The 15,901-nt window shown below is 36.4% G+C and overlaps 1 protein-coding gene across 1 annotated transcript in view; it reads right to left on the bottom strand.

Moving 5' to 3' along the window:
* PREX2 (phosphatidylinositol-3,4,5-trisphosphate dependent Rac exchange factor 2) overlaps window positions 1-15,901 on the bottom strand; it is a 299,267-nt gene that overhangs the window by 217,637 nt on the left and 65,729 nt on the right. Inside the window, exons 2-4 of the mRNA XM_039216921.1 lie at window positions 10,713-10,784; window positions 9,251-9,373; window positions 6,152-6,256 (exon numbers count right to left, since the gene is read on the bottom strand). Coding sequence (XP_039072852.1) covers window positions 6,152-6,256; window positions 9,251-9,373; window positions 10,713-10,784 — 300 coding nt within the window. The remainder of the gene's footprint in view (window positions 1-6,151; window positions 6,257-9,250; window positions 9,374-10,712; window positions 10,785-15,901) is intronic.

The raw sequence follows: 15,901 nt of genomic DNA, 5'->3' as shown, positions 1-15,901 counted from the left end.
TTTGCTAAAACTTTGTCAAAGCTTATCTCTATATAGCTAGCTTCTTTCTCTGAGATGAGCCCATGCTATCCCAAATAACATTTACAGAAAACAAAAAGAAATACTTCACACTTCATATTGGTTATAGAAACCAAATTGTGTTTTGAATATATATCTTGAAAATTAATTTATATATATTTTTCTGAGTATGAAGTCTGAAGAAAAAGAAGTAGGATAGAGATGGAGAAATGAAGGAATGGATGGATGGGTGGGTGGATGGATAGATAGATGGATTGATGGGTAAATAAATAATAGACAGGCAGACACAAATATATAGAGAGATCATTCCTGCTTATAAAGGGAGTTGTGTTACAGTTGAGTTGTGGTGTGGTTTTGCGTTGTAAAGAGCAGGCCTAGAGACAACAGAGTTCTAGGCATGCTCTGCCACTGACTAGTGATGTAACTTGGGCTGATTTGAGAATGCTAGTTTTCCTGTCTGTAAAACTGGCATGTTTCAACCAGTGATTGCTAAGTCACTGTTAGCTAGAATATCTCACCAATGACACTGGCCAGCCAGTCGCAGAGAAAGAGGTCAGATAGGAACTCCAGAGAGGCAAGATGAATGGAGACATCTCAAAATTAGCAATCAGATAAAGATGAAAGAGAAGAGAAAATCAATTCTGATTAAAAAAAAAAAAAAGGCCTATAGCCTCTTAAGCACCTGGTCTTTAATGGTTGAAGCATCAAAGCTTCATTAACAGAAAAGAAAGAAAAGGAAGGAAGGAAGGAAGGAAGGAAGGAAGGAAGGAAGGAAGGAAGGAATGATTGATTGAAAGAAAGAAAGAAAGAAAGAAAGAAAGAAAGAAAGAAAGAAAGAAAGAAAGAGAAAGAAAGAAAGAAAGAAAGAAAGAAAGAAAGAAAGAAAGAAAGAAAGAAAGAAAGAAAAGATTTGAAACTGATGCCAAAACTTGTTTCTCCAGTGTCTATCAGAGTAACTGGCAGAGAGAAAGCAGGCATAAATATGTAATGAAGGGAAAAAAGGGCCCCTCAAATACCCTATTGATAATTTAGCTACCTTTATAACACCATTTTAAAACTGCTGTTCCATATTCATTGAGAAGAGAAAACCAAGTACCAAGGAGGAAAGGATGGAAAGGAAAGACTGAGGGTAATAGCAGAAACCCTCCCCATCTTGAACAACTTGCTTTAGCTCCAATTTGTATATTCAAATCAGCATAACTAATGCCATGACTTTAACTTCCCCCAGACACTTTAGAAGTCAGAACAGCAAATAAAGGTTCTGACAAAAGCATGCTTTTTGAGAGGCTTCATCTCATACTGCAATCAGTTTATCAAAATATTCTTTCCACCTCTGCATGGTATTATCTCCACAAGAATCATATGAAACACAACTATGTACATCTCACTAGATTTCCAGTGATGTTTCAGTATCCTAGCAGGAGTTAGCACCCTTATAGATGTGGCCACTCCCTTTTCTTGGCTCTGGGTTGAAGTACCTTAAGAAACTCATGACTGCCTAACACACTTTTATTTCTTTGTCTATTAGTACTGACAGATTATGAACTGTCTTCATAATAGCAGAGGCTGGTTGCCACTTTAGACTGGCTTACGAAAGCCAGCTCTCTTCTAATATCTACACAAAGAATGTTCCCTAAATGAGCTCCCAGAGATTTCCTGATCATGAAAACTTACTGAGGTAGCAGCATATCCAAGTGCCCCAAATAGGATCATCATCAAATCTGTAAACCCTTACCTGTTTTTCAAAGTGTAATTGTTATTATCCCCATTTTATGGAAATGCAAAGTGACACCAGCGATGTAATGAATTTCCTAAAGTCATTCAGATAATGAAGGGCTATGTAGTGCCAGGGCAAGAATTATAAAAGTCAGGTTTCCTACCAGACTATGGCTGTTGAATCACCTAAAATGAGCACTCTTGAGAGTTTTCTGGAGTGGCTTGACACAATTCAATCAGTAAACTAGACCAAGGTGAACAAAGAGTCAAGTGTGCTGAGAACAGAATGGATTTAATAAGACAGCAGGGTTCAAACACTTTATAAAGAGACCTAAAATTTCAGTGGCATAGGACCCCTAAAAAGAAAGGCTAACTTATAAGACATAAAACTGAGTAAAGATATCAGCGGCACAGGTAAGAGTCACAAAAGAGTCATAGGTTCTCAAATTAAGTCTAGGAAAGTTACTAAAAACAAAACAAATATAACAAACAAACAAAAATAACCAGCTTTAGGAAACAGACTTGATAAATTAAGATTTGTAAGAACATACTGTTGTAAAAGAGCAGTCACTTCCCTGCTAAAATCTTTAAATATGTAGTTTTAAAAAAACAACAAAGGAAGTAAAACAGTACACTAACGAAGGTAAAGAAGGTACAGAGAAACAACAACAAAAACACACATACAGAAAAAACAATAAAATCATATATATCAACACAATAATATCAATAATTACACTGAAGGTCAATGAACTGAACACTCTAATCGAAAGGCAGAGATTGTCAGACTAGACAAAAAAGCAAGATCCAGCCATATACTGTTTCTCAGAGGCATGTTTTCGATTCAAACATATATATTGCTTGTTAAGTAAAATAATGGAAACAGATATAACGTACAAACAGTATGACAGCTGTCATGGCTATAATAATATCAAGCAAAATAGATTTAAAGAAAAGCAATATCCCTAGGGACAAAGAAAAACATTTTATGATAAGTAGAGGTATAAATACAAGTACTTTAAATGAATACATATTTAACACCAGAGCCCCAAAACATATAAAACAGAAACTGACATAATTTAAAGGCAATCTAGACAATTTAACAATTATACCCATAGATTTCAATAGCCCACCCTCAGTAACTGACAGAACACCTAGAGGAAAGGATGCAGAAGACATGAACAACACTACGAACATAAATGACCTAACATTTATAGAACACTCCACCCAAAAGCAGCAGAGTATGCTTAGTTTTTAAGCACACATGGAACATACAGAGAAAAAAAAAAAAAAGAAATTCCAGGACAGACCATATGCTAAGCTATAAAAATGTCTTCATGAATTTAAAAGGATTTAAACAGTTTAAGTATGTTCTTTTACTGGAATGGAATTAAATTTAAAAAAGCAACTACAGGAATATATTTGAAAAATTCCCATACTGGGAAATAAAATAATAGAATGGCAAAACCGTGATGATTCTAAGATTCTAAAGCTAAAGTTAACCTACCACAGATTTATGAATGCTAGAAGAACACCTAAAACTCCCAAGACAGAGATATAGGACCTTTTTTTTCCTTGCAGCAATACCAGGAGCCAGAGAGTCACTATTTTGGGGCCAGTTTCCCAAGATCCAGTTCCCACATCCCAAGACAAAGAAAACCAGGTGACCCATGCACATGTATAACAGGAGGCGGGAGACCTATGGCTAAGAAACATGCTTCTCTTAGGACAGCAGCAGGCATCACTGTCCACTGGTGAGGAGGAAGAGGGTATCTGTACCTTCTGCAGCTGTTCATGATATAAACATCCTTTAAAAGATAGGCCCAAACAAAGACAGTCAGTTCCACTGCTCAGAAAATGTGCAGAAACACAAGTTCCATGCAGAATTACCCCCCACGACAAACCTCTAAATAAAAAATAGACTACGGGTGCCTGGGTGGCTCAGTCGGTTACGCATCCGACTCTTGGTTTGGGCCCAGGTCATGATATCATGGTTCAGTTTGGAAGTTCAAGCTCTACCAACAGGCTCCTCACTGACAATGCAGAGCTTGCTTGGGATTCACTTTCTCCCTCTCTCTCTGTCCCTCCCCTGCTCATATGTTTGCATGATTACTCTCTTTCTCTCAGGAGTAAATAAAATTTTTTAATACATGAAAAAAAACAGACTAAAGATATTACAAAGGAAACTAGACATTTTCAAATCCTGAATGATAATGAAAACACATGTCAAAATTTATGGAATCAAACTAAAACAATGCATAGGACAAAATTCTTAGCTTTAAACACTTGTATTAGAAAAGGCAAAAAGGTCACAATAAAAACCTCTCAATCAACTATGAATATAATGGAACTTCCTCTACCTGAGAAGGACCTCTATGAAGAAACTTACAGCTAACATACATAATGATGAAAAGCTGAATGATTTCCCCCTAAGTTCAGAAACAAGACAAGAGTATCTGTTCTAACCACTTCTATTCAACAGTATACTGGTTCTAACAAGTCAGTGCAAAAAGCCAGAGGGGAGAATGTCCAAATTGAAAAGGAAGAAGTAAAACTGTCTTTACTCTCAGATGACATGATCCTATATGTAAAATATCCTAAAGAATCGACACACACACACACACACACACACACACACACACACACAAAACCCTACTAAAACTAATACATCAGTTTAAACCACAAGATACAAAAATACACAATAAGCAAAACTAAATAAAAGTCAAATGTTTATGTGGTAGCAGTGAACAATCCAAAAATGAAATTAAGACAATTCCAATCACAACAGCATTAAAGACAGTAAAATACTTGGGAATAAACTTAACAAAGTATAAAACCTGAATACAGATTTCTTAAACATAACAAAAACTTGTTCATATTGACAAAATTTAGTAAGTTGGACACCAAAAAGTGTAAGACTTTTGATTTTCAAAAGACAATATTTTTAACTGAACAAATTACACTAGTAAGAAACATTTGCAAATTACACAGCAGATACAGAAGCTGTATCTGAATTAAAGACCACTCACAGCTCAATATAAGATAAACAACTCAACTTAAAAATGAAAAATTTTGAAGAAGCATTTCACCAAACAGGATATGTGAATGGCTAACAAGAACATGAAAGCATATTTGATATCATTGGTCATGAGAGAAATGCAAATTAAGAATCACCTTGAGAGAAACTACACATCCACTAGCACAGCTATAATTGGAACTCATAACCCATATGTTGGCAAAGATATAGAGAAACTGCAATTCTTGTACATTGCTGGTTGATATGACACAGCCACTCTGGCAGTTTCTTAAAGGTAAACATAAATCTACTATGACCTAGCAATTCCACTCTAAGCGTCTACCCAAGAGAATGAAAATACCCATACAAAGACTTGTGCATGAATGTTCATAAAAGCATTGTTTATAGTAGCCCAAACTGAACATTTCCTGACTTTTCTATACTAACAAACATCTCTGTCTAAAATGATGTCTCATGTGTAGTATCTTCAAGGTCCATCATTAATCACAGTCACTTGTTCACATACTGGCAAATGGATAAACAAAATACGGTATATCCATACATACGGAACACTACCTAGTAATAAAAATGAATGAATATGGATATATGCTCAATAAGGATAAATCTCAAAAAGCATTTTACTCAGTAAAAGAAGCCAGGCATAAAAAAGATTACATTGTAGGATTCCATTTATATGAAATATCCAGAAAAGGACCATCTATGGAGATGGAAATTAAACCAATGATTGCCTAGAGCTAACAGTGGCTGTGGAGATGGGCTGTAAACAGGCACAAGGGACCTTCTGAGGTGCTGGGAATCTCTATCACTGCGTAATGGGATGGTTGCTCCACTCTACAATTTGCTGAATATCACTGACTTGAACACTTACAGTATGTTCCTCACTGGCAATTAAGTTTGCCAAATTACTGCCAAAATATGAATTTATTTGTGCTATTGTAAAGAAATTAAATAAAGTGAAGAAGGAATGCATGCAGGAGAAAAGTCAATCTTTAAATTTCTTTTCTACCATACCCATGATGTGTTTCCTTCCTGTGACTGCCCTACTTCTAGCTCTCTTAGCAGAAGTAAATGAAACCCTACAGAGTTGAGGGATATAAAATCCATGGTGAACTCTAGCATATACGTCTTACCGCACTAGGAATCCATGGTTCTCACAAACAATCCATAGTCAACCAGGATAGGGCATTATCAGTATTTTCCCATCCATTGGCTCCTGCCAAGTCTCACTTCTGACAAGTATCATAGGACTCTAGCCTCCTAGTCTGGACATGGTTAAAGCATTGCCCCACAAGTAGTTTTTACACCACACTGATGCTAGTCCTTGGTTCTTAGTGAGCCTATCAACAAATCACAGCATGTGGTAACACTTAAATATATACTTACCAAAAGAAATGTGCGGATTGTTCTTATTTTGTTAAGTTCAAGAAGCAATTTTTGTGCCTTCTCATGGTTACTACAATATTCATCATAGATACGAAACTTGTCTTTCTGTGAATTCAAGGATAAATTAGAGTCATTTTATTAGCCATTTTGAAATACTAACTGTGTGATATTTATGAACAAACTTTATGAAGTGTTTACTATATTTTGGGGGCTCTACTGTGTGTATATATATAAATACATTTGATTTATTGATTTTCTCTGACCCATAAAGAATAGCCTAAGGAAAGGGATAGGTTATATTAACTAGAGTCCAATATGATGTATGCATTAAGAAGTAAATGAACCAAATGGTAACAATTACAGAGAAGAGAGTACTTAGCTTTACTGAAAGGATTCAGATACAACTTTTAAAAAAAAAGTAATATCTGAGCAAGGTCCAGAGAGATGAATCCATCATTCCCAGGCAGTGAGAAGGAAGAAAGCATTTGGGGTAGAGGGAAAAGCATGTGCAGGCTATATAGGAATAGAGAAACATAGTATCCTGCCATTAATATGCACTAATCTGGACAGTTGTGTTTAAGAAGGACACAGACAGGGGCTCGCGGGTGGCTCAGTCAGTTAAGCGGCCAACTTCGGCTCAGGTCATGACCTCACATCTCGTGAGTTCAAGCCCTGCGTCAGGTTCTGTGCTGACAGCTCAGAGTCTGGAGCCTGCTTCTGATTCTGTGTCTCCCTCTCTCTGCCCCACCCTTGCTCATGCTCTGTCTCTGTCTCTCACAAAAGCAAAATAAACATTAAAACATTTTTTTAAGAAGGACACAAACAGGAAAATACTCAGCAACAAGTGACAGATAGTGACAGACTGTGAAGACACTACAGATGAGAGGTCAGTTCAAAAAGAGGTATTTGTTAGTATCGTAAAGGAAATGGTTACTATTTTCAGATAGCTGTTACACTATAAAGGATTCACAACTCTGAACATAAAACTAGGACCACTGGATAGAAATTGCAAGGGCACTGATGGGCAGTGGGTAGGCAGATTAAGGATTAACATAAAGATTTTCTAATGTTAGAGCTATCACTAAAAGTGGTCAAGTAGAAACAAAACAAACAACTTTCATATTTGCTACAAAGGGATACTTTCAAAAAAGGAGTCATTTCACCATCATGATCTCTAAGTATCCTTCCATCACTAGATTTTTCTCCAAGTGGCTATGCTTTGTATCTTTCAAAGCCACATCAATAAGAGGAAGACACAGAAAATGTATTGATCAATATGAAAACAGGAGTATATCCTCTGAAATTTCAAAAACAGGCATCTGGAAAGCAACACTGAATGCTATTTTATATAGCCAGTAGAAAATGTATTGAATTACTTATTTCAAGAGATGATATGACCCAGAATGAAACAAACTTCAGAAACAGTTGAGCTAAATTCACAGATGACAGATTCATAGTGTGTTACTGAGGAAATGGATGTCAGAGTGCAAGATTCCCATGTGCAGGACTGGACTGAAAGAGCAAATACTCCAGCTGGCAGAAGATTTGAATTCTTTCATGAAAAGGAACAGTCTGGATTAAGTGGACAAAAACATGCGTGATTTCCAGTCATGCCCAAGGAAAGCACAGCTTGATCTTGCTATGCCCAAAGAGCTTCTCCTTTTAATATAATTTATGAAATATTTCCTGAGTATTAAAAAAGCATGCAATCTGCTCACTACATATAGAAATATAGATCTAGAAACTACATATGATTACATTTATAAAGGTTAAATAGGAATAAAACATTGCTATTGTTTATTTATTTTTGAGAAAGAAAGAGAGAGAGAGAGAGAGAGCGTGAATGGGGGAATGGCAGAGAGATAGGCAGACATGGAATCCGAAGCAGGCTCCAGGCTCCGAGCAGTCAGCACAGAGCATGATGCGGGGCTCAAACTCATGAGCTGTGAGACCATGACCTGAGCCAAAGTCTGATGGTAAACCGACTGAGCCACCCACATACCCCAAAGATTAAATAGAAATAAAAATAAACAAAAATTGTGGCACCTGGGTGGCTCAGTTGGTTAAGCATCTGACTCGGTCTCAGTTTAGGTCATGATCTCATGGTCCGTGGGTTCAAGTTCTATGTTGGGCTCTACACTGACAGCGTGGAGCCTGTTTGGGATTCTCTCTCTCCCTCTCTTTGTCTCCACCTCCCCTATTTGTCCTCTCTCTCTCCCTCTCTCAAAAATAAATAAACTTTAAAAAAAAGAAATCAAAATAAACAAAAATTGATTTCTTTGACAAAACACACTTCCACAGTTTTAAATAAAACATTAATTTTGTAGCATTTTAATAAATAAATGGATTCAGATTGGCATTCTGAAAGTAAGCATCAATGGAATATATATACATAGCAGCACTATTTTTATTTTTAGTATGAATGCCTTCACTTCTAAAAATAATTTTCATTTTACAGATGACTTTTTACTTTCCAAATTGACTGCACAAATAATTTCAACTATCGTGTCCAGGGAGACGCAAATGATCACACAAGCATGATGTATAATTTGAAACACCTGAGCCCTGACTGGTTATTCTTCTGTATGGCTCAGTACAACCTTCTGAGGAACCATCCTTGAGAAAAACTCAGACTCTGGTATATGTGTACCTACAGTGACAGGATTTGTCCACCCGCAGGTTTGTCACCAGTCGATTAACAAGGGAATATTCTGACTAACAAAAGGCTCATCATGCCATTATAAAAGTAAGGATTTTCTGCCTCAAAAGGGAAATGCTCTATGTTTGAGAGAAACATAAAAATCCATTCATTATGAACAGCCTGAATATTCATTAGAATTCAAAGCTACAGAGCATGCGAAGAACTAACTTGTTGGGAAAAATAAAAGGCTGTTTATTCTTCACTGAATAAAATGGATGATGTGAGGCCCTCACCCCTTTCTGGCTCTAAGTGGAAGATTTCATTGGCCTTAAAAGACCCCAAACTTTTGGTGTCACATTTTACTTCTAATGCTGAATTCCCACATACTCTTGTGCCAAACGTTAGACCTTAAAATCTAAGGGGAAAGAACTTTTAAAATAAACAGAAATTTATCCTACAAAGTGAAGAAAGCAGGTTCCCACTTCTTGCTGGGCATTAGGTTCTGGATGTAGGCATTCTTCCACGACTTTTAAAAATTCCTTATGTACTGCAAGGATGTCTTCAATGTTTGAGAACAGCATCTGCAAATACATGTAAGTAAGTGCAATAGTGAAGCAGGTTAAAAACAACAAAAAACAACAAAAATCCACAAAAACACAAACAAACAAACAAAAATACAACAAATAAGTCCATGGGAGTACAGTAGTCTATCTCCAAGCTGAAAACTTCAGGGCATAGCAAGCCAGCCATCAGAGTGCCAATTATGTCTGGACATCCTCCCCACTCCCACACAACTCTGGGAATCAGGAACCTATTCCTGGCTCTCAGGAAAAGCCTGAGTGACTAAATCCAAGCAGGACAGTCCCCACCCTATTAACGAAAATGGGCAGCAGGTAAAATTGTGCAGGCAGATTTGCTGGCAGGCTGTGGGGGACAAAGGTTTCTTTTGCTCTCTAGAAAGGCATCCTAGAATGGACAGCCCTTTTCCCTGCTCTGGAAAGGTGCTGTGCCTGGAAGTGACAGCTGGGACAGCTACAGGGTCATTTTGCAGCTGTGGGAGGAGCCAGCCCACCGTCAAGCTGATAACCTGGATGCCAAAGTGAAGAGCTACAGAGAACCTGGCAATCTTATTGTCCTCCCTGAGCCACAGGTCCTGAGCCTTTTCTTCTGTCTGGAGTTCTCAATATGAGAGACAAAGTATTCAAGTCATTTGAATAATAAGTGTCTTTTGCTTTCAACCAAAAGCACACAAACTAAAATATTCCTGAGATGAGGAGAATTTGAAAGTTTAATTTATGAAAATAATAGTCAGAAGGGCCTATAAAATCCTTGGAATTTTTTTTAATTTTTAGTAAAGGAAAACAGCAAATCAGCACCAAAAAAAATCAGTGATAATTTATAGAATTTAAATAATAGCGATAGTACAATTAATTTTCATTTAACTCCTCCTCCTTTACAAACCTCTTCATAATTTTCCTTCTCTGCAGCTTAACAGGAAATTTTTTTACATTTATTTCTTAATAAAAGATATTATGAGGACTTCTTCTGCACCATTGAACCATCCAAATAATTTGTTCTTTAGAGATCAGAGACAGGAAGTTGCATTTGTCCACCTCTGGCCTTCCTCTTACACACAGGTCCCCTCCCCTTCCCTCTCACAGACTCTGAGGTTCTCAGCCTGGGTTTGTTTTCCTTCCTCTTTTCAAACTGTCCTAAGGCCTTGGCCAAAAAAAAAAAAAAGAAAAAGAAAAAAGTCTCGTCTTCTACACCATCATCATAACCCTCTGTTTCTTTTCCCAGTGTTGTTTCCCTTTTTCTCAGCGTAGCCCACACAAGTGACTGGCACAGAGCTTACGCTGGTACTGAGGGTAATCCAAGGGGACTGTGTGCTTGCGTTGAGGGCAAACTGCATCTCCTCACCTTCACTGTTTCTTCTGTTACATTTTTGTCAATTTTTGAGGCAGCACACTGGTTCATTCGGTGTAAGAATGCCTGCATGAAACAAAACAAAAAAAAGATATTTTGAAGGTGACATTAGGTTAATAAAATAACAGGGTGTTGAACAGAACTAATTTTTTTAATAGGAAACCAAAGTTTAAAACGCCAACTGTTGAATAGTTTTATTGTAAAAAGTGAAACCCTTGTTCACTGTGGTTCCTACCTGGGGATTTTATCCTTCATAGTTTGGGGCCATGACCAAAAGTGACCATGTATATATCAATTAAATTTATCCACCAGGATCTCAGTGTTCTGTAGTAAACACTTAAGAGTCCAATGTTTCCGGGGCACCTGGGTGGCTCAATCGGTTAAATGTCCGACTCTTGATTTTGGCTTGGGTCATGATTTCACAATTCATGAGATTGAACCCCATAATGGGCTCTCAGCTGACAGTTGGGAGCCTGCTTGGGATTCTCTCTCGCTCCCTTTCACTCTACTTCTCTGCCACTTACACATGAGCACTTTTGCGTGCTCTAAGTAAATAAATAGACTAAAAAAAAGAGTCAAATGTGCTTTAAACTTCTAAGTCTTGTGAAGCACACACGACCAAAATCTAATGAAAAATCAGATTTCTGATAAAAAACAGAAGGACCAGAAATTCCACTGACCTTTTTGGAGCTGACAGTGACTGGAAGGGGGTAGGGAGAAGATATAGAGATAGTGAAAGAGGAGGAGAGACATTGACTTTTCAAGAAGGAATGGAGGGATTTCTCTTACCAACCCTCTCCGAAGTTTTAGAAAGCAGGATCTGGTATTTCTGGGATCAGGTCAGATTAATTAATTAATTAATTTAATTAATCAGCAAATTAAATTGCCAATAATTTGATTATAGGCAAATAAGTTCATTAGTATTTCAAAGATCTGAACTCTTCTTGATAAGTCATTAAGCTTGGACCCATGACTAAATATGCTATTATTTTTGCAAAGGAAAAGAGCAGAAAGAGTTATTTAAGCTGGGTCTTAAAAGAGAAGGTTTGAAAGGAAAAGGAGAAGTGACTTTCCATCCAGCAAATCTGTTTTGTGTCTTTAAGACATCATTCATTAACTATCTAGTAACCAGTTGAGATCATTGCCTTCCCCGTTTGTCTTCACAACTTCAGTCAGTACCTGCCACGTGAGGGTATGACTGAACAGCCCACCAATCCCCAGGACACACAGAGGCTCCAAGGAGTCTCTGGAAACTACATCAAAGAAATGAAGATTAAGGTAAGAATCCCCTTTTTTGTTTATATATTTATTTTGAGAGAAAGAGAGAGAGAGGCAGAGAAAAAGGGAGAGAGAATCACAAGCAGGCTCCAACTGCCAGTGCAGAGACTGACACGGGGCTCAATCTCACAAACCATGAATTCATAACCTGAGCTGAAACCAAGAGTTGGACACTTAACTGAATGAGCCACCCGAGTACCCCAAGAATCCCATGTTTGACATGTTATATTTACAAAGATTCAAGAGACTAAGAAAACCCAGTATTGTTCATAATGTTCCAAAGTTATCACTCTCAAGATATTGCTAATAAGAGTATTGGCACACACAGTAGTGGCACACACAGAAATGGCACATTTCTGGGGACAATACAACTTAAAAATATATCTCAAATTTTTAAATAGGCATTTCCTTTAACCAGCAATTCTACTTCTAGGAATTTATTCTAAGAAAACATTCAGACAAGGGGTTACAGTATATTGATTACAAATGTGGAAACATTGGAAACAATCTAATGCCCATCAATAAGGGAATCATTGAATATATTATAACACATGCAAATTATAAAATATCATGCAGAAATATAATAACAAATGGAATGTGATATAAATTACATACAATTATGTGCATATAAAACAGATGTCTATAAAATATTGTTCAGTAAAAAAATTTCCTAATCAGCATACTTGAAATGTACATACATATGTACCCATGTATACATATTGCATATCATTATAAACACATAAATGTACATATGTAATGGCAGTGTGCACTAATACTAAGAAAAAATATGTAGCACATACCAAAATGCAAACAGTAGTTAAAGATGACCTTTGTACACTTTCTGATGCTCAGAATATTTGCAAGCATATTATAACTTTTGTGAAAAGAAAAACAAAACTATTTAACAGAAACAAAACAAGCTATAGGATGTCATTCTTAGCATTAGCCCCATCTTTATTCCCAATTCCACCGTTCATGTTTCAGTCTATAACAACAAAGTCACATCAGTACTAATTAACTCAACTGAATGAAATAATTCAGCTGAATTCAATAAACTGAATAGGAGAGTGAATGTCACCTTGATTCTTTTATTGGAAAATATATGTGATATGATTTTTGAACTATTATCTAAAGTTAGCTGTAACTGGCAATGTAAACAGATTCTGAATTTCCTGACTTTGCCTATCTTAATTAGTATTAGTTTATTTTAATTTTAGTTTTGGTTTTATTGAATATTTTCCATATATTTATACCAAAAATGCTCCGTTAGCTCTTTCTACTTAGTCTTAAAGTAACACGGTAGTTTAGTTGCCTAGTTTACATTTCATGTTGACCACATAGTAAACAGGTAATGTCTCACACAAGCAAAGCTGAACGTTCGCCTTTATATTTATAAACTTTTCTTCATGAACTGAACTCAGTCACATTCTGAAGCTAATAAATGTAAGTTAGGAGGTAGTACAAATGAATCAAAATATGAGTTAGAAGGAAACCTACAAACTGAGACAGTAAACTATATCTTCATATGACTTTTTAATCTTCTTACCCTCCAAGACAATATGGAACTTTTTGTTTAACTGAAACAGATGAAATAGAACCCAGAACTTGTTAGCATTTCTGATTAAGCATTTATTTTCCCAAGAGCTTCATTTTCTACACAACGAAGGCAGATTTCAGAGAGTTTGCCCAGAGCACGAAATCATGAAAACTGACATTTTTGCTAAAACCTAGAAGTCCTCCTTCCTCAATATAAAGAAAACTAACTTGTTTTCAGAATTCTCTCCTAACACCTTTCAGACTTTAGTAATTAGTGCATTTAGTTTTTTTTTGCTATCAGTCAATGAAGCATTAATACCCTAAATACAAAAATACAAGAAGGATTTAATATGCTGTTTTACATCTGCATTCATTCATTCTCATTGGTTCAGAATTTCATCAGAATTATATCACCTTCATTTTGATACAAATATACCAGAATAAGGCTTGTAAATGCCAGTGGTTCTCAAACATTTTATTGTATATAAGACTTGGAGAGTTGTTCTAAATGCAGATTCCCTCACCCTATCCCCAGAAGGTCTGATTCAGCAGATTGGTTGAGGACCCAGAAATCTGTACTTTTAATAAGTTCCCTAGATGATTCTGATGCAGTTGGTCCAGAGACCACATCTGATGAAAAGTTATGTTTTTTCTTCCAAAACTAAAGAAACAGACTTTGAGGAAACAAGTCAGTGGGTCTCAATGGAGAAAATTTCTTGGCTTTCCAACCCTACACACAATACCCTTTTGCACAGCCACTTGGAGTTTCCACTATCCACCATAAAACCCTCCCTCCAACCATGAAAATCACAATTTGGGCTGCGGACATGAATCGTAACAATCTCTGAAGGCTAGGGAAATGCAAAGACCAGTGAGGTAAGATGGGCTAACTGAGGCTCACAGGTTACCCTCCTTGTACCTTCCAGCTTGCAGGTGTTTGGCAGGAACTCAGTTTGCCAGCATTGCCCTAACAACAATTAGATGACACATTCTGAGATATCACTACAGTCAGGGGCTACTCATTTCCTACAGAGACAGCAGAACTCTTTATCATCTGTCCAATTGTTCCATGTTGTTTCCTTCCTATCATGTATATGGCAAAATGGGTTAAATGCCATACATTAATTAAAGTTTAAGAAAAAAATGTCACAAATTTGCTACCAATATATTAAAAGAAGGAAAAAAACTCACTAATATATAAGAAAGAGATGACAGCTATTCTCTTCCTCCCTGACTGTCCATCTGGGCCACTACTTACTCGAAAGGTAAGGCAAAATCCACGATGGGTTTATTCTCAGAATGCATTTATTATAATTTCAGTGTACTAAATTATCTCCCTCAATTCATTTTTGTCCTCCCAACTCTTTTCATTAGGCACACATAGCAGATCACTCTTGAAAGTCTCATAGATCTGTTCATTGCTATAATGTTTCCAGATAGTTGTGGGTATTCTTTAATACAACACCAAAACTCAGTAAGTGGTAGTTTCTTAGAGGTTAGTCATGATTTTTTACCTGAAACCAACTGTATCAGCGAACTTTTCATACTTGGCTAAAAAGTTGTTTTTTTTTTTTAATCTGGGCTTGATGCTGTAATTTTTTTAACAATGCTTCATGAGAGTTATAAACATCTTCAAAATATTAACACATCGTATTCAATATCAAAGAAAACTCACATCACATTAGTTAATATCAGTATCCAACTCAGTAGAGAAGTCTTTAAGTATTAGGAAACTATCCAGTTCACAGACATAAATTTTCCAAAACTTTAAATTCACTTGCAAGCTTGAATTTATCATCATCAACAAATACTATCAGTTGTTTTCCTTGAAGTGACAGGTTCAGTTCATTCTTTTTTGAATAAACTATCTGCCAAATACCCCAGTACCCTGGAACTGAAACTACAGTTTATCTCACAGTTGTTATTTCAAGTAAATATAATGTTCCATAGCAACTCAATCACAAATTCTACCCCTGGAGACAACCATAATATTTGAGTATGCAGAAGAAGTACTTAGGTGTACTGCCTGTTTCATCACACAGCATATTAAAAAGGCATGTGCTCAACAGTCATGATTTAGTAAAATTAATAATCTTTACAACTTCACAAGAACACTCTTAAGTGAAACTGGAATCCCTCTACCACGCCTCCCCCATGAGTGACTGACAGTAAAATATACTACTAGTATATTTTATATACTGTATAAATATGTATATATTTATAAATATATTTTATATACAGTCTATATAACTGTAGACTACTATTATAGTTTGGTGCCACTACTCTGATTCACACTAAAGCATCAGCAGTTTTACACATCATTGTTTTTGCACCATCAGTGCAAGCATCAACACAGAAAAAAAAAAAGC

This window comes from Hyaena hyaena, unplaced genomic scaffold, assembly GCF_003009895.1.
Source record: "Hyaena hyaena isolate Hyena2069 unplaced genomic scaffold, ASM300989v1 scaffold_660, whole genome shotgun sequence".
In the NCBI taxonomy this organism is placed as follows: Eukaryota; Metazoa; Chordata; class Mammalia; order Carnivora; family Hyaenidae; genus Hyaena; species Hyaena hyaena.
This window is presented reverse-complemented; position numbering and strand designations above follow the sequence as displayed.